The 23,784-nt window shown below is 38.7% G+C and overlaps 1 protein-coding gene across 2 annotated transcripts in view; it reads left to right on the forward strand.

The window, feature by feature from the left end:
* SLIT1 (slit guidance ligand 1) overlaps positions 1–23,784 on the forward strand; it is a 3,022,655-nt gene that overhangs the window by 1,581,394 nt on the left and 1,417,477 nt on the right. For both annotated transcript variants that reach the window (XM_044056244.1, XM_044056245.1), the window contains exon 5: positions 4,801–4,872. In XM_044056244.1, the coding sequence (XP_043912179.1) occupies positions 4,801–4,872 (72 nt within the window). The remainder of the gene's footprint in view (positions 1–4,800; positions 4,873–23,784) is intronic.

Consider the following 23,784-nt stretch of genomic DNA (forward strand, 5'->3'; position numbering starts at 1 on the left):
GCAACCCTTCTGTTTCCCATCCATAGATCCAAGTTGTGCTTGAATACAGACAGGGCTAAACCTGTTTTAAGTGAATGGGTAGTCTGTTCAAAGCAGTGGTATCCTCTGCAAGATATACCTGTCCCTCCAAACCAATCTGATGTTGCAGAAGAGGTTTAGATTCCTAGACCGAGTATTCCTTATGCCATTTGACTTGCTGATGTGCAGTAAATCCATCAGTATTGGGTTGGGATATGCAGTAAATCCATGAGTATTTGGCCAATGGATGATTTGTATGCCAGACACGGATCACCTATTAGCAGTCTGTAGGATACTAAGTATAGTGACAGGACTTTCAATCGGTCCTTGTGGGATATGTTGTTTAGGTATTGTATCCTTTTTAATAAGGTATATCTGTGTGTATTCCAGTTGTTGCATGTGCCTGGACAGTTATATGTCAAATGAGGCATTATATTCAGTGGTAGGCCTAATGAGGCCTGAGTAAAGGGGAACAATGACATCCCTAGATCTAGACACAATCCTTTTGTTTATAAGCTGTGCAATATAGAAGAATTTTATTACAACAAAATGGATAGATGTTGGTTAAAGGTTAGGTTTTTGTCCACATAAGTTTCCAAATCCAAATATCAACTGGGTCAACTCTTAGGGGCAAATTGTTAATGTGGTAGTTCCTTTATGTGGATGACTTCTCAAAGTATACAATAATGCAGCTTTTGGCCACAATTTTATTACCAGTTATTTACCTGACACAGGTATATAACCTGCAGGATGGCAAAGCCATTTGTAGATTCAATGACTGCTCCTAGCTTGCTGTCATCAGCAAACTTAGTCAGCCAGAGCCCTTTGGTATTGGCTTTTACCTTAGAAAAATGTGTGATTTAGATCATGTGTGGTTTGGATGCATACCTCTCAACTGTCCAGATTTTTGTATCATATTTTTGGTCTGTTTGTCATAAAATTGTGGTTTTCTGGCAAATCACAGGCAAATAATTTAGGACTGAGGTTGGAAAATAGTCACACATTTGAGTTTCAGACTTCACATCCTTCAGAAAATTCATGTTAATGCAAAACCTGTTATTCTATCAACTTTCTAAGTTTATAAGAGCAATATTTAAAAATTGTCCCTATTCTGGGCCCTTTGTCAACCCATTATTTGTGCCTTTGTCCAGATTTCTTGCTCTAAGAGGTTGAGAGGCATTAGGTGTTGTTTTACTATGAGTCATCCACTGAGTTATTAAGGCTTTATTGTGATTACTAAGAGCGTATTAGTTGAGCAAATGTCTCTACCTGGAGAGTAGTGCTGCAGGGTATCGTTTTAGTGCTGGACACTTTCCTGGTACATGTATCAGACTGTGTGCAGTAACAAGTTGTGAGTATGTTAAATAGTTGGGTAACTCAAACCTATTTAGTTGTTTTCAGGCTCTACGGTGATGAGTCCTATATGTAAGGCTGGCAACAAATTTGGCTATTTTATTGTAACAAGTTTTTCATTTAGATGAAATGTAGCATTTAGGATGTAAAAATAGGTTAAGACTATGGCAGGAATAAAAGAATGAAATTAAATGCTAGTATTTGTCTTGTGTATGATCTGCCAGGCAGTGTTCTATAGTGTGGGGGTGAGTTTCTGTTGTATGTTTTAATAGCTTGCAATATGCCTTGGTCAAATTTGAGGTTATTGTCAATTAGGGCACCCAGAAGTTTTTTCTGGTTTACACTTTCAGTTTTTGTGTTGTTTGATGAGGTAATTATGAAAGATTGTCTTTCATTTTGGTTTTGTTTATTGTTTAGATGTGAAGAGCATACATTTTATTTTTTTCAGATTTAAAAGTAGATCTGCATATTTTAGCCAAGTTTCAATAGCAGCAAAAAATCTTGGGTGATGTCCTGAAGTGGTAGCAGAAATGGGGCTGCACATATAAAGGTTGAGTCATGCTGGCTGATTGAAGTTTGTTTATAAAAATGTTGAGTAAGAAGAGACCTAACATTGATCCTTGTGGAAAGCCATCAGTGACTGGCAGGAAGGAGAAAAGATTTTGTTTCTATCTGACTGCTACCTGTCAGTCAAATAGCTCTGCAAGCATGAGTGAGAGGGCTGGGAGAGGCCGAGGGAAAGGTCATTAAGAAGATGTTGATGGGATACAGTGTCAAATGCTGTTGATAAATCTAAGAATAGCGAAGGCAGTAGGTTGCCATTATGTCAGTTTACGATGTTGATAAAGCTGAGGAGAGCAGTGGTAGTACTATGGTAAGGTCTGAAACCAGGCTGGGTTTTGGAGAAAGGTTATGAATGTACTGCATTACTGCACACATTGTGAGTGGATGCATTGTTCTAGTATTTTAGACAGGGGGGTAATGGTGGTAATAGGTTTATTACTGGAAAAGTCTGTTGCCACCTTTGTGGGGTGGTATTTTATATGATTTCTTGCAGAAGGATGGAACATATCTCTCAGATATGGATCAGTTTATCAATATGGACACAAAGAAAGCCATGGCATCAGCTGCTGCTTTATGTAATCTGTTGAAAGGGTTTCACTTCAGAATCTCGAATTACTGAAAACTTGAACTTCATATGGTCGAGACCATATGATCGAGTTTTCAGAAACTCGAAATCCCGAAGTGAAATAAAAAAAAAAATACCCAAAGACATTGTTTCTGCAGGAGGGGCAACACCACCTGCACCCCCCACACACCCCCTACTTAAATATACCAACTCCGAGATCTCGCTACAGTGGGGAAAAGGGAAATCTGCCATTCCGCACTATATGCAAAAGCGCAGAACATGAGATTTCCCCTCTCCTTGCTATAGTGCAATCACGGAGATGGCATATTTAAGTAGGGAGGGTGCTGGGGGGCTTGTCCCCCTGGAGAAACAATGTCTTTGGGTATTTTTTTTTTTTTTATTTCACTTCGGGATTTTGAGTTTCTGAAAACTCGATTATATGGTCTCAACAATATGAAATTCGAGTTTTCAGTAATTCGAGATTCTGAAGTGAAACTGTTGAAAGTTGGTCAGCAGCTAAAGAGGTTGGTTTTAGCTTCAGCAGGAGTGTTCTTATAGTAGAATAGTAGAGGTAGATACCAGAAGGAAGTAAAATAAATGTAAAAATAGATAGTGTTGTCTGTATAAAGCAGGAGCTGAATTGAGATGTTATTGAGCCAATGGTGTTATAAGTAGAAAGAGAGGGGCTGGTGTTTGGTAAGGATGTATTAGTTTATTTGGTGCTGAACAAAAACGTCTTGGATTTTTTAGTGTCTGTATTAGAGGTTTGTGTAGTAATTTTGCTTATTCATTTTAATGCAGTCCATATAAAGATTTTGTTTTGTTTTTTTTTTTAGAGGAGCTAGGCTATTTAAGAATTTTTGTAAAAGTTTCAACAAAGTGTGAGACAGTAGCAACAAGCTGCATTGATTTTTATATGTTCCAATTTTATTGGGTCAGAGTATTAGTAAAAGTGTGTTTTTAGCAGCGACTTTGCTTATTGCATTTCTTCTAAAGGTTGGTAGTACCCCTTCTCCAACTTTCCATTGGAAGGTTCTGTTGTATCTTGTAGTTACAAATCGCTATTTATTTTATGTTTTCACCTTTGAATCGTTTATCCTGTAGTACAGGATAACATTTGTTTAGGAAAACTTTCTACTGCATTATGTGAGAAGGGTTAAATTTGGTCTTCTGAAAAACGTTTGCCTGAATGCCATTTCATCAGATTTGACTTGCAGAACTTGTAGTTTGTGGAATATCAGTGCAATATTGCATAGAAACCATGGAGGAAGTTTTACATGTGCTTCTGTTTCCCTTAACTTTATATAGTGAATCTTAAAGTGCTGTGATCTTCAGGTTGGCATACAAAGTTAGGGCGTGCCATTGGGGCTTTACTTGTCATTCCCACGTGTGTGTGTGTCTGTGTGTGTGTCTGTCTGTCTGTGTGTCTGTGTGATCTATGGTATATTAAGTACATATTTTGCTAGCTAGTTTCCATATGGTGTGGTCTGAGGTGTTGAGCTTTGTAGACTCTTATGTGTCTCTAATGTGGTTTATGTAGCCAGTAATTATCAAGACATTATCTTATTTTACAAGTTTTGCTGGTCACTAGGTCATCTTTCCATATCAGCAATAGTATCACGCAAGTAAAGTTTCTCATTTTCACTTGATTTGATGAGGAAATTTTTGTTTGTCTCATTCTGTTTGTGCCTAGTTCATCAACACTATGTAAATTAACAAAGGCAAAATATTTGTTCCTGTTTCCCTGTATTTTAGATTACCTGATTGCACAGTTAGAGACTCTTACATGCTCAGTCCTATGTGCTGTAGGCAAAAAATCTGAAAAGCTTTTAAAATCGGGTATAAACAGATCAGGAAAAACACGATGCTCATTAGGTTTTTTTTTTTTGTTGTTTTTGCTTTGAGATTAAGCTGTTTAGAAATGCATGGCAGACAATTTATTGTTTGTCTGTGACAGAATAGTCATGCAATGCAGTGCTCTGGTAATTGTGAGTGGCATGATGTACATTTTGTTAGTTTCATAAGCTGGAAGGTGCGAGAGTAGATTTAGATATCCACATGCAAGAAAAGCAATGAAAGCAGCTGCTATAAACAATGTAAGTTAACTGTGAACATCAGGCCCAGAACGTGCATACTGAAGATATGCAATTACAGTCTTCTGCAAGATAAATATTTATTTTTATCAGTTTATTCCTAATAAATAAGAGAATTGGTAATAAAACATAGATACAGATAGACAGCAAAAGACAAACTATAAATAATAATTATTAACTCATTTGTCTTTTCTTCTGTCCGTACAGAGACTTGAGTGAGAACCTGATTCAAGCCATCCCAAGGAAGGCATTTCGTGGAGCTACAGACATAAAGAACCTGTAAGTAATCAGAAGGCTATAAAGTACCTGAATATGTCTTTTGAGGTTGGAGACAGCTATTTTCATCTATTTCTTTTAAAACATCTCAGAACTATGATGAAAAACACCCTATGCTTATATTTCTGAAGACAACATTGGCTCAAAATGATTATTTAAAGGAATAAATATTATTACAGTTTAAGTCAGAGCCGTCTAATATTCACTAACAAGTCTCACAAAAATGAGGAAAGGTAACAGATTTTATTCTCCTTAATTTTTATCTATTGGGAAGCAGATGGTCTTCTTCATATGTGGTCATCCAGATCCCACTGTCATCTGCTGATCATGTTAATAGTCATAATCCACCACCCCTACAGTTTATCCTTCTTTTTTGCAATTATTGACTTACAGTGGTTGGGGTGACACAGTGGTCTGATGGATAGAATTGTCACCTCACAGTAAGAGGTCCCCGGTTCAATTCTCATCTGGGGTGCCTTCTGTGCAGACCCTTCATGTCCTCCTTGTGTTCACATGGATTTCCTCTGGGTACTCTGGTTTCCTCCCACATTCCAAAGACATGCAGTATGTCTGCATGTCTGGGAGGAAACTCCCAGATATGCTCAGAATTAGTTCAAAATGATGTGAAGATTACTGATCCTACAGACATTGCCAACATACTGGCTGACAGGTTCAGTGCAAACTTCTCCCCCCCCCCCCCAAAAGGAGAGATATCTATAGCAAATGATTGTAGCCCCCCAAACATCTCTAATGCTCAGGTGAGAACTGCTCTCTCCAAGGCAAAAAACACAGCATCCATGGGACCTGATGGTGTCCCTGGCTGTGTGCTCCACGAACTCAACGAGGAATTAAACCCGCAGTAAGGATAGCTGTTTAATCTTAGTCTCACCTCCGGATACTGCACCAGGGGGAGTTGCGCAGCCACTGTGGTCCCACTTCACAAAGGCGGTGCCTCCACCGACCCTGGAAATTACCGTCCCATTAGCTTGACAAGCCTTATCTGCAAAGCCATGGAGAGGATCATAATGGACCTCATAAAGACATAGGGAATTTGCAGACTTTGGATCCAACCCAGTTTGGCTTTGTCAAAGGCAGATCATGCCTTTTAAACTTGGTTGACTTTTTCAAACAGTCACCAAGGCCATTGATGAGGAAAGGCAGTCCATACAGCCTACCTCGACCTGGCGAAGGCCTTGATACAATACCCCACTCGGGTATCATTGAAAACTCATCAGCTTAAATGTAAACCCATACATCACAAGATGGGTTGCAAACTGGCTGAGTGACAGAACCCACAGGGTCAGAGTTGCTGGCGCCATGTCAGACTCAAAGCCTGTCACAAGTGGTGTCCCACAGGGCTCAGTCCTGTGCCCACTCTTGTTTGGCATCTACTTTTCTGAAGTACAAGCAAACACAGGAGGGTTATGGCTGACAAAGTTTGCAGATGACTGCAAACTGGGCGCCATAGTCGAAAACACATCTGACACAGATATCCTTCAGAAGGGTCTCACAGAAACGGATTACTGGTGCCAGAGCCATGGCCTAAAGATAAATGCCAAGAAATGCATAGTCATACCCTTCGGGAAAAACAAGGTTACCCCTAGCTACCATATAGGTGGCAATCCACTGAGCACAGAAGAAGTTATCAGGGACTTGGGGACCCAGGTTGACAGTAGCCTTTCATTCGACACTCATATTGCTAAAGTAGTTAGGAAGACCTTCTACATTGCCCACCTTATCATGAAGGGATTCACATCTAGATCAAGGGAGGTCATAGTCTCCCTATACTCATCACTCATCAGACCAATGATTGAGTACAATGTCCCATTCGGAATGTATCTGACCCGACACTTGCAGCAGCTGGAGAGGCCACAAAAATTCCTCACCAAAAGGATAAAGGGTCTCAAAAATCTGTCTTATGCTGCCCGACTGAAAGAACTCCAGCTCTATTCAGTTGCTTACCACTTGCTCAGTGGTGACCTGTGCCTGACATACAAGGCCATGTCAAACCCAGATTTGATGAACATGCTTCACCTCAAAAAATCTAGATCCCTCAGAGCCACAAGGGCGGGAGACTTAAACCTCGACACGGTTATTAATAGGACGTGCTGGAGGGATAGATTCATCACCCAGAGACTCCCTATGCTGTGGAAAAAAATCCCGGTATATGTGAGGCAGAGCACCTCGCTGGCCTTGTTCAAGAGGAATCTTGACCAATGGATGGGAGATCGCAGATATACCCCAGGGATTACCTCAGTGTCACTGCTCGACAGAGGCACAGCAAAATAATGGGCATAGTTTCTCCAAACTAAAGGGGTGACGTAAGCCACAAAACTATGGGCTAGGCTTGTAAATGCCCTCAGGCAGATAGCCTAGTATGAACCTATGAACCTATGAACTATGTGGAGTGGACACTCTAACATTGGCCATAGGTTTGAATGTGCATGCAAGTGTATGGTGTGGAAGAACTACTGTGCCAGGGCTAGCCACCTGATGGTGTAAATCTTGGCCCTAGATGATTGTCTCTGTTGAAGTGACACTATGACCTCATGTGTAAAAATGGGAAAAGGGGTTGTGGGTGGATGGATCAGTGGATTTACTGTTCCATGCTAAGACCTCTGGAGTTTGTCCAGCCTCTATAAAACTATTTTCATATTCTCTGAATGAGGGATCTTGTTAGCAGTGTAAGGTAAATGTAGAAACTGGGAATTATTACAGTGTTCGTAGGAACTTTCCTTTCAAAGTTTAAGAGCAAAACATATGTCAATTGTACATATACTATAGGTAAGGGTGTTGACACATACCTGTATCAGCTTCTAAGGTCAGGCTATCCCTGGTCTACAAACTTTTGACAACATATATAGTGCCATAGTTCATCTCATAGTTGAAACTCCTTGTGCAGTACTTTGGGTTTTGTTCTAGTTTTGTCTGTATTAATGTCTTTTGAAATGGCCATGCCATCCTCCAAGTTGATCTCAGTATGTCTCAAAATATGATGAAGCTTGCAATTCATTTTAACCCCTCTGATCTACAAGTAGAAATTGCAACCTGAATCCCCATTCATTCACAGTCATCTGAAATTCTGGCCCTTCATTGAGAAAAAGTGCTCCTGCTTCATCACATTTTGCCCCAGTATTAATATCTTTAAAGGACAACTGAGGAGCATTAAAATAATATAAAATATGATTTAGTCCCAAATTGAACTTCTATGCAGTGACATTTTTCATGCATTACGCCAGGACACTAGTAGGCTTGTATCTTGTTCTTTTGCAGACTGGAATGATAGAGGCAACCATTGTGGCGACATCTTGCTTTTCAGTTAAAGATTCTTCTCCCAACAATGTACTCTGAGATCCCATAATGTGAAACTGTTTTGTATTTTCTTTTCAGTTTTCTTTTTCCAGTAACCTTAAGATGAATGACTATGCACTGACTTAGTGGTTTATCTGAGATGCATGACAGTGCATTGAATTAGTGTTTTATCTGAGTATCACTAGACCTAATTTTGGCTGTAGGCCCCCAAACAAATAATTGTGGTTATTTGTTTTTTTTTTATTTATTTATTTACTTACTTGCTTATTTATTTTAGCAGTAGCCAATAGTCAAATTACTTGATTTTGTAAAGGCACCGAATGCTTTAATTGCAGGCCAGTCCTCACTCATTTGCTTTCTCAGCTGTGTGTGACAGATTTCCTAACATTATTATCTTTGCTGCCTACTTGTCTAAGAATGAGAATGTAAATTGAAAGAGCTTGCTGGAACAGCTCAAATAGTTTAATAAATTATGTTATATATTTACAAAGATAAACAATGTAAGTTTTCAAATAAAGCCACAACTGTGTTCAGAGAATGGGTGCAAAATCAGAGAGAGTGACATGTAAGAGGAACACATACTAAAAATGCTTTATTTATATGTGTGCACGGAGGTTAAACTATATGGAAATCAGTCCTCATTAGATTATGAAGAATCATGGAATTTATATTACAGCACAATTTGAACGCAAATGCAGAACATATTCATTTTCATAACATCGTTATAGCTTTCTGTTTATCTTTTAGTGTGGTTATTTAACTGCTTTTTGCATTCTCTAACTAAAATCTGACTTAAGGTCTACATATTGATCACTGCTGTGGTAGATTAAGGTATATGAGTTACATCCTGCAAAGGATATAACAGCCATCCAGCTTCCAATGCTTCAGGGTACCTTCCATATGCCCAAAACATTAGTCATTTTGAGATGAGCTGACTAAAAGCCAGGTTTGGGAGCTAAGCCCTTCAGAACTTTCCTGATGCCAAAGAGAGTGATCTTTTATGGACTTTCGAGGATCAATGGTCATCTAATGCTATTCCATTGTTGGGCAGATAAGTTCTTTTCATGGAAGAACTTTTCACTTTATTTTTTGTAAAAGAAAAGTTATGCTTTCTAAAACATAAATATTTAAGTTATAAAAAGTGCTTTGTTGACAGTCGTATGAAATGTGTTCAATTTTAAATGGGAACATTACTTTTTTTTCTTTTGTGGTAAAAAAAAGTCGTTAAACTTATTTACCATCATAGGTTAGTACTAGGCTAACTGCCCTTGTGAGCCATTTTAAGCCTAGCCAATTATCCCTTGTGAGACTCGAACCCTACCAACTATTTTTGTGGGGAAATGGTGTTGTAATACTTTTTGGAGTAGGAGTAAATGTTTAAAATGCATTTTACTGTGTTTTCTCAGGGGAAAAAGTACCTTTTTTCAGCTTATATGATTTACCTTCTATTGCTGCCAGACTTCTCCAGGAATCAGGCACCTTTTTCAACTTAACCATGGAACAGCCTACAGGTACCTTGGTTTTGCCTTCTTCTAGCCCTAAAAAGAAAAAAGACTGTTAAGCAGCCTTTGCCACCACAGCAGACTGATAAAAAGCCATAGCCACAGATGGGTGACTCAGCTGTGATAAAGCTGGTTCCTCGGATCACTCAACTTTTTCCATGAGTCCCACTGATGTATTCCCTACTACCACCTTGGACCAGGGGCTAGACCCATTCTCTGTGGCTGTTGGTATGTTTTACAAGACAAGGATAGACATTCTTGTCAGGCCTGGGAGAGAAGGGGGCAGGGAATGCCTTTCTGCTTAGCCAGAAAGCTGTGCCCATCCTAGGGATGTTATTGTTGGCCGTTCATGGACTGTTTCTTCAGAAATTCCTATCAAAACGAAACAAAAAGTTAAACATATGTCCTCTTCTGTCTCAGTGATACTGGACAGGAATAATTTATTTGGCTTAGCTCAGGGTTTAGTGCAGGCTCTTGATCCTTCATGTATGGCAGTTTCTGGCAAAAGAAAAAGGGGCTCTTCATTTTCTGAACATATTCTAGGGACTGAACCTCAAAATGCATGTGAAGGGACAGATTATGTAATGTCTCACAGGTACCTAACAATGTTAGGGATTCCAGAGATTTAGATTGTTGGTTTGAAGGGATAAAATTAAGATTTATTAGGTAGGCAGGTAGTTTTTAAGGTTAGAGTTTAGATGTAGATTGTGGTTGCAGGTTTGAATCTTAAAAAAAACTTGTGCTGTGGCAGTAATGTTAAGTACTGTGTTCTCTGGCTTCTGTAACTAGATGTTTAGGGGTTCTAATCTGACAGCAGGCAGCTGCAGTCATATGTATACATTCAAATAATTTATTGCAGTGTCAGTGGCTCAAAGGGTAGTCTACTTGTCTTTGTTGGTAGATGATGAGAAGGCTGTGGGTTCTATTCCCAACCCTGGAAACTACATCAATTTTGGCTTTACTAGAAAAGCTCACCCAGAATTTGCCACAGCTTGCTGTGAGGGAAATGTTAGCCTGTTTTTGCTTTTTTGAATTTTGTGTTGCTTTATTGCCACCTTCTGTGTTTTATATTGTGATTCAGTTTTTTTTACACTGTGTTTTACTTGTATTCTGCTTTTAATTGCACATTTAAAGTAGGAAAGAGACCACAGCTGTGTCTCTTGTGAGTCAAACAGAAATTAGAACAGGTCAATTAAGGTTAATTTCCTGTGAACTGATGATGGATCTAGGAACTATATCTTCTATATAAGGGGTAAAATAAAACATTCCAAGGCTTTTCTACAAAAGCTGACCCAGACTCTCCCACAACTTGCTGTGAGGGAAAGGTTAGCCTGTTTTTGCTTTCTTGCATTTTGTGTGGCTTTATTGCCTTCTTCTTTTTTGTATATTGTGATTCATTTTCTTTACACTGTGTTTTACTTGTATTCTGCTTCTAATTGCATATTTAAACTAGGAAAGAGACCAGAGCTGTGTCTGTTTTGAGTCACACAGAAATTAATGTTTTCCCCACCCTCTCATCCTGGTGCTGTTGTGTTTTTAAACTCAACTGTCTTTCTAGTTGCCTGCCCCTTATGATAATTTGACCACATATCTCCTTCCTTCTCCTCTTTGATTGGCTATTGTGAGTAAGCACAAAATTATTATTTTGTGAAATCACTCTCCTTCAACTATTTAAATTTATTGGCCATCTCACTGTATTCCATATAACAAGAATACAAAATGCCCACCCCTTCCAATCTAGCTTGCTCTTTTAAATTCAGTGGTACTTCACTTAGACAGCTAAAGGTAATGTTACTCCCTCTTTTATATCTGACTGCTTAGTGCACACTGTGGCTCTTAGGATATTAATACCCTTTTCTATCTTGCTTTTAAAATCTGTAACATCTACTCTCCAAGACTAGCAATTACTGGAAAGCCTACATTCTGACTCTCAGTAGTCATCTTGGGATTAGTGTTTTTGTTTTGCTCTTAGTGAGAGAAGGTGCATAGGAACATTATTTCCTGGGGATTGCTGATCACCAGAAAGCCTAATAACTACTTCAAAGGTGCCAGTTTTTAAATTTTTGCTTATATTTTGCTCCTGGTGAGAGAAGGAGCAGAGCGCATAGATTCCTGACCCTTTCTGGTTGGGAAGTGAGTGTCTGTGCTTGATCTTCCTGATTGGTCTGGTTGATATTCAAGGTATCTACCTGGAAAAGGCTACAACAAGCCTGCAGGCCCTTACATAATCTGGGACAAGACTGTGGATCAGAAAACAGGCTGTGGCCTCCTTCTCATCTTGGAATTGGTGCTATTGTTTTGTTTCTAGTTAGTGAAGAAGCAAAGGATCATTGTGTCCCAGCAAAGTGAAGCTGGGATAAGACCAACACTAGCAGTAGTCAGGCAGTAACCATTCAGGTGCCTCCCCTTTTCATCATTCCCTGACAAGCTAATTCTTTCTTTTTAGTAAGTACTGCTTGGTTTGCCTCTAACTTCATAATATCTGCGTAAATACTTTATCTGTAAATCACCAGGGTCTACTTGTTTGTTTCCCTTCAGGTGTTTGGCAGTGCCCTGTATAGCCACAGACACATTGAGCTGACATCTTTACTGTAAAAACACCACTGAAATTTCACCAATACCTAGGTGCACATAGGACTAAGCTAGTCTGCAATGACAAGCACTGCTCCCCGAGCTGCAAACTGGATACTGCTGACATTACTTTATATGCTCACTGCAATTGGCTAATCAATAAAATAGGGTCTGTTGCCATAGACAGGAACTTTCCCTCTATCTCCATTACCAGCTTAGTGGATATGGGCATCCTGGGGCAATGTTGAAATTGCCTCATGTTTACTGACAACCAATTAATTCTCAAGCATACTGATATGGTAGGTTAGAGATATAGTTAGACAATGTCACTGAAGGCAAAGTTCTCACATAAAAGCACTCCTAATGTCAGTAAGGTTGCCAGTAATACACATACTGCACCCATCACACACAATTCAAATGGACACATAGACCCATGTCTGCTAAGGCACTTAAATATAACCTTCCTGAACTCCAAACACCTCCTAGATGGAGTACACATAAAAAAGACCCTCAGCAACCCAGAATGCACTCTTTCAAAACAGCACCTGCATCAACACATATAGCGACATCTTGTTGAGCCTCTACCTCTAAGCCCATAAGGCAGGCCATCAGAGAATACAACATTCTAGTCATTGAATACACCATTGTGAGACACACTGATGTCCCTCTCACTAGGCTGAGTAAGGAGAAAGTCACAGTCAGTTGCTTATCAAGGGCAAGGATCTGCCACATTATGCATGCAGTCAAGTCATTGGACCACAAGTACCGTATGACTCAGTCATAGTCCATGTGAGTGTAAATGACCTGAGACGTACCTCCCTAGACTATATGAAAAGAAACATCATGGAGCTCTTGCAATATGTGTCCCAGGCTGGTACAAGCCTAGCATTGAGCAGCATTTTACCTTCTCCAAGGATGATGCCACAGTATGAACAAAAGATGACTGACTTTAATAACTGGCTTAGTTTCTGGTGTCATTTTAAGCGGGTGCAATATTTGGAAGGAGATGGTCAACAGACCACACTGCTTTGTCAGGGATGGTCTGCACTATACTGTTCAACCTCTTACTGCAAGAAATCTGGATAAAGCCTGACAAAATGGGGGGGGGGGACAAAGGCCCAAAACTAGGGACAGATTTTAAATATTGCTCTTATAAACTTAGAATGTTGTAGATAACAGGGTTTGTTTTAACATACATTTTCTGAAGGATTTGAAGTCTGAAACTCAAATGTATGTTATTATTTAGTGACTTCAGTCCTCAGTTCATCCCAGGGATTTGCCAGAAAACCACAAATTTTATGAGGAACAGACCAAAAAATATGAGACAAAAATATGGACATTCTACAAAAATCTGGACAGTTGAGAGGCATGGTCTGTACCTCTCCCATCTAGGCTTTTGAATATTGGCTAAAACATTATCTTCCCCATAGTGTCTATTTTAAGCAATGCTAAACTGAAAGTACTTCTGTCATAGCAAATCAAAAGCAGAAAATCTAAAGGTTGAATCAATGGAAAAAAGGTCAAAAAAATATGAGCTAAACAAACAACAACAACCTAAAGAGCTTCCAGCCTTTAATAATCCAAACATCATCCAGTAAGTGCTTTGTCTACAACTAGACTTCTTCAGACTCAATGGAAAGATAAAAAAACAGCTTTAAATATACATAATCAAGCAATTTGCTTAATTTCAATCAAGAAAATTGACATCATTACTAAAATCAAACTTTATCATATCAATTTATGTATATTTAAAGTTTTTTTTTTTATCTTTACATTCAGTCTGAAGAAGTCTAGCTGTAGACAAAAGTGCTTACTGGATGTTGTTTGGATTATTAAAGGCTGGAAGTTCTTTTGTTTGTTGCTTTTTGTTTAGAAAATCTAAAGGTGTTACTACTCAATGCTAAGAATCTAAACAGAAAACTCCACTACCTAAAAGCTCTCTTCACCCTAGAGAATGCTGACGTCTGTGTGGTCACTGAGACAGGGTTTACAGCTGCGGAGAGCACACCAACAGTGCAAAGTTATAATGCCTTCCACATATTTGGACCAGCTACTGCACAGACAGGGACTAAAGGCAAAGGTGTCTTGATTTACAACAAAAATAAACATACCTCAAGGCTGGTCAAAGTACTTGAGCTTCTCCACATTCAAATCATCACAGGCAAAATCCAATACCACTTCCTTGCAAGCTATAGGTCCCCGTCTCTAACCAAGGAAACACATGCCATATATTTAAACTTATTGGAAACACTCACCATCCATCCCAATGCCATATTTCTGGGTGACTTCAATTGGCCCTCTATTAACTTGGAATTATATAAGTCAAAAAATGTACAGGCACAGAGATTCCTGGATTTTGTTAAGACAAACTGGGTGGACCAGATTGTCAATACACAACAAGGTGTGCAACCATCCTGGGTCTAATCCTCACTAACATGGGAGAGTGCTGCCCACTCCCTGGTGTAATGTCTTCTCTGGAAAGGTCAGACCACAAAATGGTCTCCTTTAAAGTAAGAATAAAACCTGGACCCCCAGCTATTCCTAGAATATTCAGGAAATACTCTAAGGTAATCTCCTACTATTAAGTGATAACCTGGCAAAATTTCAAGCCCCCATAAAAACTGAGGACACTGCAGTCTATGCAAATGTTAAAAAACACAAATCCAAACTGGCAAAACCGAAACAAGAAAAGAAAACGAGCAGGTCTGAAGAAGCTGAAGTATTTTGTTCAGTGAAAGCGCTTGCGTACAATAAGCAGTTGGATATTCCATTGCCTGCTTGTTTTCTTTTCTTGTTTCGGTCTATGCAAATGTTCACATAAACCCTATGCATGCATATTAATAGCTGCATAGAGGCAGCCGTACCCACCAGACAGAAGTACAGAACTAACTCGAAAAACAAGCCACTTTGATGGAATCACATCATCATTGGTATAATAGAAGGAAGAAAATCATGACAAAAATTAGGAGGTGCAGCACCCAGTAGGATAAAAGCACTCTCATCAAACTAAATAAACAACTCAGAGCACAAATAAAGTCTTCATTTGGTAAATGTTTATTGAACATTTGTTAACCAGGAAAGTCCAACTTGGAACAAAGCCAATTTTCAGCGGAGGCCTGGGGAGAAATGCTCCAGATGTATGTCTTTGTAACGTGGGAGGAAACCCACACGAATGCAGGGAGGACACGCAGACTCCACACAGAAGGCACCCCAGCCGAGAATAGAACCAGAGAACCTTTTGCTGTGAGGTAACAACACTACCACTGCACCACTGCATTGGCCTTCCAGGTCACAGACAACTACAAGGCATTCTTTAGCTATGTCCACAACCTCAAAGACAATACACAATTGTGTGCAGAGCCTCTTGTAAATGGAGCCACCTATACTGCAGGCGCTAATAGAGAGATGATAAATCGGTAAGCAAAGGAGAATAATTGTTTATTTTATTTTTATTTATTTAACATTTGTTTATTGGGAAAGTCCAACTTGGAATATAGCCAATTTTCAGTGGAGGTTCAGGGAGAAATGCTCCAGATGCATGTCTTTGTGATGTGGGAGGAAACCAGAGCACCTGGAGGAAACACACACAAATGCAGGGAGGACATGTAGACTCCACACAGAAGGCACCCCAGCCAAGAATTGAACCGGAGAACCTCTTGCTGTGAGCCGACAATGCTACCGCTACACCACTGCACCTTCCTTAATATTGTTTTACTATTATTACTACTTACTATTATATCATAATATAATAATATTGCTGAAATTGAATTCATCCACAAGTCTTGGTGAGTACTTTCAAAAGAAGGATCCTGTCTTTCACAAAATTTCACCAAGCCTACACTGATATATAGGCTGCATTTTATATAGCATGTATCATGGACAGAAGCAGGTTAAAAAACAAAAAAGCTAGCTGGGTGTAATGACCCAGAATGAAAAAGTGCCCATTCCTGGTAGGCGCACTGATGCCAGGACTGGAAAAAATAACAGTGTAGAATCCTCAAGACACAGAAACATTCCAACAATGGGGCTAGACCAGGTCCAGGGGAGGATGCCCCCCCCCCCCATTGTAGAAGGAAGTAGTCCGCAAAAATCACAAAAAACAATAGGCCAAAAAAGGTATATAATGATGATAGAGTAGACTATTGAGGATAAGAAAGAAATTATGTATTGTTACTGTTATGCAAGAAGCCCAGACAGAAGATATACAAAAAGAATAGGAGAGAAGTTAGGGGAAAGAAAAATACTTGCATGAGAGAAACAGAAGCTTTAAATAAAAAAATATGCTCATTAATACAACAGATTTATGAAAAACATTATACAGACCAAGAAACATTGGGCTGTTAGGAAAATGAAGCAACAGAGGACATGAGATAATATAAAGAATAAAATCTAGAGATTTTTGAAAGGTATAAAAAAGAAATATGGACATGGGGAAAAAAAGAGAGATCTGATATGGTGCCATATTCATACAAATGAGAAAGCCAAATTAATCAATACAAAAAAAACAGCCCCAAAGATATTTGAAGAGAAATATAGGCAAAAGCATCCAGATATGGAAAATGTTGCAATGCAAAAAATAAGATCACAAAGAGGGAATGTAGAACAGACGATTAGTAAAGTAGAAGTTATGGAACACCTCCAAAGTGAAGGATTTAGTGTAGAAAGTCTAACAAGTTATATCACAGCATGATGGAACAATGAGGCCCCCAAGCAAGGAGAAACAGGAGGAGCAGGAGACATCTGAAGAAGAAATATGGACATGGAAAAGAAAAAAAGAGATTTAATATGGTGCAATATTTATGCAAAGGAGAAAGCAAAACTAATTAATATACAAACAGCAGCACCACAGATATTTGAAGAGAAATACAAGCAAAGGTATCCAGATATGGAGCATTTTGCAATATAAAAATAAGACAACAAAGAAAAAAAGTAGAAAAGAGGATTAGTAATGGAGAAGTTAAATAGAAACTGAGCTTATAGATTACCTGCAAAGGGAAGAATTTAATGTAGAAAATCTTAACTCTGATATCATCACAACAGGATAGAGCAATGGATCCCCAAATTAAGGAGAAACCAGAGGAGGTAGAAACATCTGATCAGTTGCCATATGAAGATACTCTGGAACCTTCCATAGGAAACCAGTACAAAACTTCAGTTGAAGTTGCACAGGAAGGGAAGAAAATGAAAATAGAGGCAACTCTGACGCAGTCAATGCTGTGGAGTGACAGGACAGTGAGTTAACATATGAAAGAGCAACAGATGACACAGGATGAAACTGAAGAGAATGTGGCACAGGAAGATGCTTTGGAACTTTCTGTAGAATGCCCCCAGGAAATGAAGAACAAAGAATGGCACTCATTTTAGAAGAAAATGATCTAAGAGAAGAGTTACTTGATTTAATAGAGATGGACAGACATATTAAGTTCAATGAAAGAAATAGACTACAGAAAATCAATAAAACCCAAAACGTTAGAACAAATAAAGTAATTAGGAGTGTTCCTAGAGATTCTTGCAATATAACAGAAGTAAATAGAATATATTACTGTGCAGCTAAATTAATAACAGATAAAGTCTTACCAGAAAAACACAGGGCAGTAAGGGAAAGGAAGGGGAGAAATCAAATACCATCATGGAAGTATCGAATGCAGAAAACTAAACAATTAAGACAAGAAGTGTCACTGTTAGAAGAGTAAAGAAGAGGGAACAGGTCAACAAAAATACTCAGAAAGATAGATGTGATAAAAGCAATGTGCACTATCAGAACAGAACAGGATCTATAGGGCACCATCACAAATAATAAACTAAAAATATTGGCACAGGCAGAAAAACGTAGAATATATGCGGATAAATATAAAGGAAAAGTACAAAATAAACAATTAATTGATGACCCAAAAAAGGTTTTATAGAGAATTGGGAAACAGAGCAAAAGGAATTGAAACACCACCAAAAAAGAAAAAAATTGTTACATTTTGGAGAAATATCTTAGAAGATCCAGTGGAACATAACAAAGTTGCTAAATGGATAGAATAAGTAAAAGAAAGAATAAGCAGTTCAAATGTACAGGATATGAAATGGGATGAATAAACAGTCAGAGAGATTGAAACTAAGGCAAGAAAAGCTCCTAACTGGAAAACCCCAGGCCTAGATGCAGTACCTAACTTCTGGCTAAAAGTATTAACATCTTTACATGAAGATTTAGCCATGAATAAGAACCATTTATATGCTTATCCTGAACAGACACCATCTCTTATTTTCAAACCTTTTAACTGCCCTTCCCTCTCCTTTACCCTAAAACTGCATCAGCCACATAGACTACTCAGAAACAATAATCAAAATCTCCTTGAAGTTTACAAACCCATACGTACTCCAGGACAACTGCTGCTATCTTTTTCTCTTGCCAGATCCTGGAATTTACTTCCCCCTCACATTAGAACTACCCATAGTGCCTCCACCATCAAGAGCTCACTCTACTCTCATCTGTCCTCCCTCTGGGAATGCTCCTGCTCTCACCACACCTGAAGTTTTCTACCTCTTGCAACATTCCTATCCCAATTTCAACCTAATAGTCACAATAAATGAATATGTTGAATGTATGTTCTTATCTCAATGTTACTTTGTATGAACTCTTAAATATTGTGTATTACCTGGATTTTTAACTCTTTTGTAATTATTGTTATTACTATTTTTTGTTTCATTGGTGATTGTAAATATTATAAATACTCTCATTGCTGGAGCTTTTCTCCCCGGGCCTCCATTGCAAATGGGCTCAACATGGCCCAATGGACTTTCCCGGTTAACTGCAATAAATAAATAAATCCCGTTAACAACAGAAAAAGCAGTACTCCTACTTAAGAGCAAACCTACAAGCTATTCTAAAAACCTCCAACGACATATAAACTATATACTAGAATTGAGGCTGACAGTTTATAGTCATTTAAAAGAAAACTCAATCATGGCAATAGAACAAAAGGGCAACAAAAGAAAGTCAAATGGAACAAAGGATCATTTATTGTTAAATAAAGTCATAATGGAAAACTGTAAAAGGGGAAGAATTGAAGTATGGCATTGATAGACTACAAAAAAGCATTTGACAGCATCCCACATTCATAGATAAAAGAGTGCTTAAAAATGTATAAGATACACCCTACAGTGACTACATAACAGCGACCATGAAATAGTGGCAAACTACTTTAAAGTTAAGCTATGTTAAAGGACAAATTATTATTCCAAGGAAAAAATTCCAAAGGGGATATTCCAGGGTGACTCTCTTCACTGCTGCTCTTTTGTCTTGCCCTTAACCCATTAAGCTGTCTACTTAACAGACTAGATCATGGCTATAATTTGGCTCCCAGGAAACAACAAAGTGTAAAGACTTCTCATCTTCTTTTTGTGGATGCTTTAAAGCTGTATAGTTCATCAGATGAGGAACTGAAAGCACACCTGCAAGTGGTCAAAACTTTTTCAGATGTTATAAAAATGTCATTTGGTCTTGGGAAATGTACAACACCGACTTTTAAAGCAGGAAAGCTGCAGCATCAAGAAAATGTATAAATATTTGGGACTTGATGAAGGATCAGCAATAAAACATGAACAAATGTGAATAAAACTTAATAAGGAATATTTTGGAAGACTAAAATTAGTATTGAAAACAGCATTTACATCTAGAAACAAATTCCAAGCTATAAAACCAGTTTGCTCTTCCTGCCCTAACTTACAGTTTTGGAGAGCTGCTGTCTCTGCTGGACAGGAAAACAAGATGGATGTTTAACGCTTATCAAATGATTTATAAAAACTGGTTTATACCAAGATTATACATTCCCCATTCTGAAGGAGGTATGGGGCTGCTCAAAATTAATTACAGTTATAGTTCTGCATTTGTATGAGTGCATACATATCTGCTGGCCTCACAAGACCTAAACGTAGTGAAAGTTTTAGAGCATGGTTCTCGGCTTACTTTAGTAGAAGCATATCGGTGTTAAGCGGGAATGAAAATCAACCAGAAGTCGATAAAAATCAGGCAGCAACTTAATATGCCAAAAAACAGAAGAATGAATATAAGATGAAGGATCAGATGAGAAGGCAAAATGTGGAAAATGCATAAATATAGTTGCAAATATAGAAAACTCTTGGAACAACCTCATGTTGATCAAGATTGACAGGAATGGTTAAGCAGAGGTGAATTTAAACCAAAAAATGAAAGGTTAACATTGGTGGCCCAAGACAGTAGACTACTACACATTGGTTTAGAAAGTCTATTGAACATGTGGGAAAAAAGACAAATGTTGGTTCTATAAAACAGAATTGGAAACAGTTGCACACCTTGTTGCTGGTTGTGATATAGTAATAGCAGAAGGGCTATATACTGAAAGGCATAATAAAGTGGCAAGACTGTTGCACTGGGGATTGTTCAAACATTATATTATTGAAGTAGCTGAAAAACATTGGAAACATGAGCCACAAAGCATTATAGAAAATTATGAAGTTTATATCACATGGCATCATCCATTACCACCAGCTCAAAAAATAAATGCGAGAAAACTAGATATAGTAGTCCATGAAAAGAAGACAAAAGTAGCATTGATCATTAAAACTGCTATGCCCAGTGACTACAATGTCTTACACACAAAAAGACATAAAGTCATAAAATATCAGGCAGAAACGAGGGCAATGTAGGAGGATACCCAGATAGCTCCTATACTAGTAGGAGCAACGGGACTTATAAAAAGAATTTACAATCATTACAAACACTCCCATACTATGTAACCTAGTAAATTCTTATAAAAACCTTCCTACCCTAAGATCAGCTAAAAAACTATAAGTCGCCACTACTAAATCCTTTAACAAAGCTGAAGGCTGCCTATTCTCAAATGCAGTTGGCAGTTCCTGGAACAAACTTCCAACTGAGATCACATCCCTTACTTCCACCAACCTTTTCAAGAATCAGTTGAAAAACTTGATTAAAACCAAATGGCTTTGCCCTGCTCTCAGCTTGACTTATACTTATTCTCCTCCCTGCTCTCAGCCTGACTGATACGTATTCTCCTCCCTGCTCTCAGCCTGACTGATACTTATTCTCCTCCCTGCTCTCAGCCTGACTGATACTTATTCTCCTCCCTGCTCTCAGCCGGACTGATACTTATTCTCCTCCCTGCTCTCAGCCTGACTGATACTTATTCTCCTCCCTGCTCTCAGCCTGACTGATACTTATTCTCCTCCCGCTCTCAGCCTGACTGATACTTATTCTCCTCTCCGCTCTCAGCCTGACTGATACTTATTCTCCTCTCCGCTCTCAGCCTGACTGATACTTATTCTCCTCCCTGCTCTCAGCCTGACTGATACTTATTCTCCTCCCTGCTCTCAGCCGGACTGATACTTATTCTCCTCCCTGCTCTCAGCCTGACTGATACTTATTCTCCTCCCTGCTCTCAGCCTGACTGATACTTATTCTCCTCCCTGCTCTCAGCCGGACTGATACTTATTCTCCTCTGTCTACTCTAACTCTCAAACTGGATTTATTTTTGCTGAAACTCGTCTACCTTCCATATATGGCATGTTTAAACTTCTTGCTCTCTTTTTTGTATCTCCCCACTATGCTATATGAAGTTTTATGGATATTAAATATCTTTTCGCTTTTTCTTATATAAATTTTTATTTTTATTTTGTATTTTTTATGCTTACTGAAACTGAACAAGAACTATTTCTTTTTTGGCTCTCTAAAAAAAAAAAATATTTTACTGGCATTCAATTGTTTACTCATGTAATTATTCTTGTATTTAACATTTTTTTTCTTGGGGACTATACAATTTTTTTTGTACTCTCTATTTCTTGCGGATTATTTGTATAAATGTTTTTTTTTTTTTTTCTGTCCTTGTTATCGTCTTGGAGCTTTTCTCCTCGGGCCTCTACTGAAAATGGACATATATCCATTTAGACTAGCCCGGTCAACAAATGTTAAATAAATAATAAATAAATAAATCATTATTAGATATGTTACCAATACATGTAACTCCATATGAATTGCAGGAAGAGGCATTACTGTGCACATTGCAGGTACTGTGAAGAGTACTTCTGGCTAACATCAAAGAGTGAAACAAAACTAATTTCATTAAATTTAATCATACTTTGACTAAAGCATGGGGTCCGTTCCTGTTATGGTACTAGAAACACAAAAGACTTAGAAGATATAGCAAACCTACTGGCTGACAAATTCATCTCCAACTTTACACCTCTTTCCTCATCAGCCTTCCCTCAGGAAATACCATCAAATATAATTCCCCCTGCTATCACTAGGGAATAAGTCCTTAATGCTGTCTCTAAGGCCAAGAGCACTGCATCAGTGGGCCCAGACAATATCCCAGGATGTTTTATAAATAGCATGAAACATGATCTATCAGGCCCTCTAGAACTCCTGTTTAACTGTAGCCTCCAAATAGGCTTCATGCCTCATGAATTCTCATAACATCAACAATCATCCCTCTGCGCAAAGGTGGGTCATCTACAGAGCCTGGAAACTACAGACCCATAAGTCTCGCTAGTCTCATATGCAAAGTCATAGAAAGGATTATCATGGAAATGATCAGTAATGATACAGGAAACCACCAGACAGTGGACCCAGCCTAGTTTGGTTTCATCAAGGGCAGATCATGCATACACAGCCTGGTGGATGAGGACAAAATGGTTCACATTGCCTACCTTGACCTGGCCAAGGCATTTGACACAATCTCCCACTCAGGCATTGTTGACAAACGTAAGAGGTTAGGTGTAAATCTTTATATCACCTAGTGGATAGTGAGCTGTTTAACAGACAGGTCCCAAGAAGTTAGGATTGGGGAGTCCACCTCTACAAAGAGGCCAGTCACAAGCAGAGTCCCTCAGGGATCGGTCCTGGAATTGCTTCTTTTTGGCATTTAAATCTCTGAAGTCAAGGCCAACATCAGTGGCCTCTGCTTGACTAAATTTGCAGATGATTGCAATTTAGGAACTGACATTGAATTGCCCACTGGCACAAATGTTGTCCAGGAAGGGCTGACACAGACAAACAACTGTTGCAAGAGCCATGGACTAAAACTAAATGCCAAGAAAAGTATAATAGTATCCTTTAGGAAGTCATCTATCCCTGGAAACTATCATTTTGACAACACACCCCTAAGAGCTGACCAAGTAGTCAAGGACATGGGACCACTCATAGTAATCTAGCCTTTGACCATCATGTGTCTACAGCAGTGAGGAAATCAGTCCATGTTGTGCAACTGATAAACAAAGGTATGACATCTGGGTCCAAAGAAGTCATTGTTCCACTGTATTCAGCATTCATCAGACCTATCACTGAGTAAAATGCCCCCTTTGGTATGTACCTAATCAGGCACATCCAACAATTGAAACATCCACAGAGGCTCCTCACTAAAAGAATACAGGGTGTAAGTAGCATGTGCTATTCAGACTGCCTCAAGACCCTATCCCTGTATTCGGTCTCCTACAGACTGTTGAAGGGGGAACTATGTCTGGCATACAAGGCACTCTGATGGACCTC

This window comes from Protopterus annectens, chromosome 14.part0 (assembly GCF_019279795.1).
Source record: "Protopterus annectens isolate FY-2018-M chromosome 14.part0, PAN1.0, whole genome shotgun sequence".
NCBI lineage: Eukaryota > Metazoa > Chordata > Ceratodontiformes > Protopteridae > Protopterus > Protopterus annectens.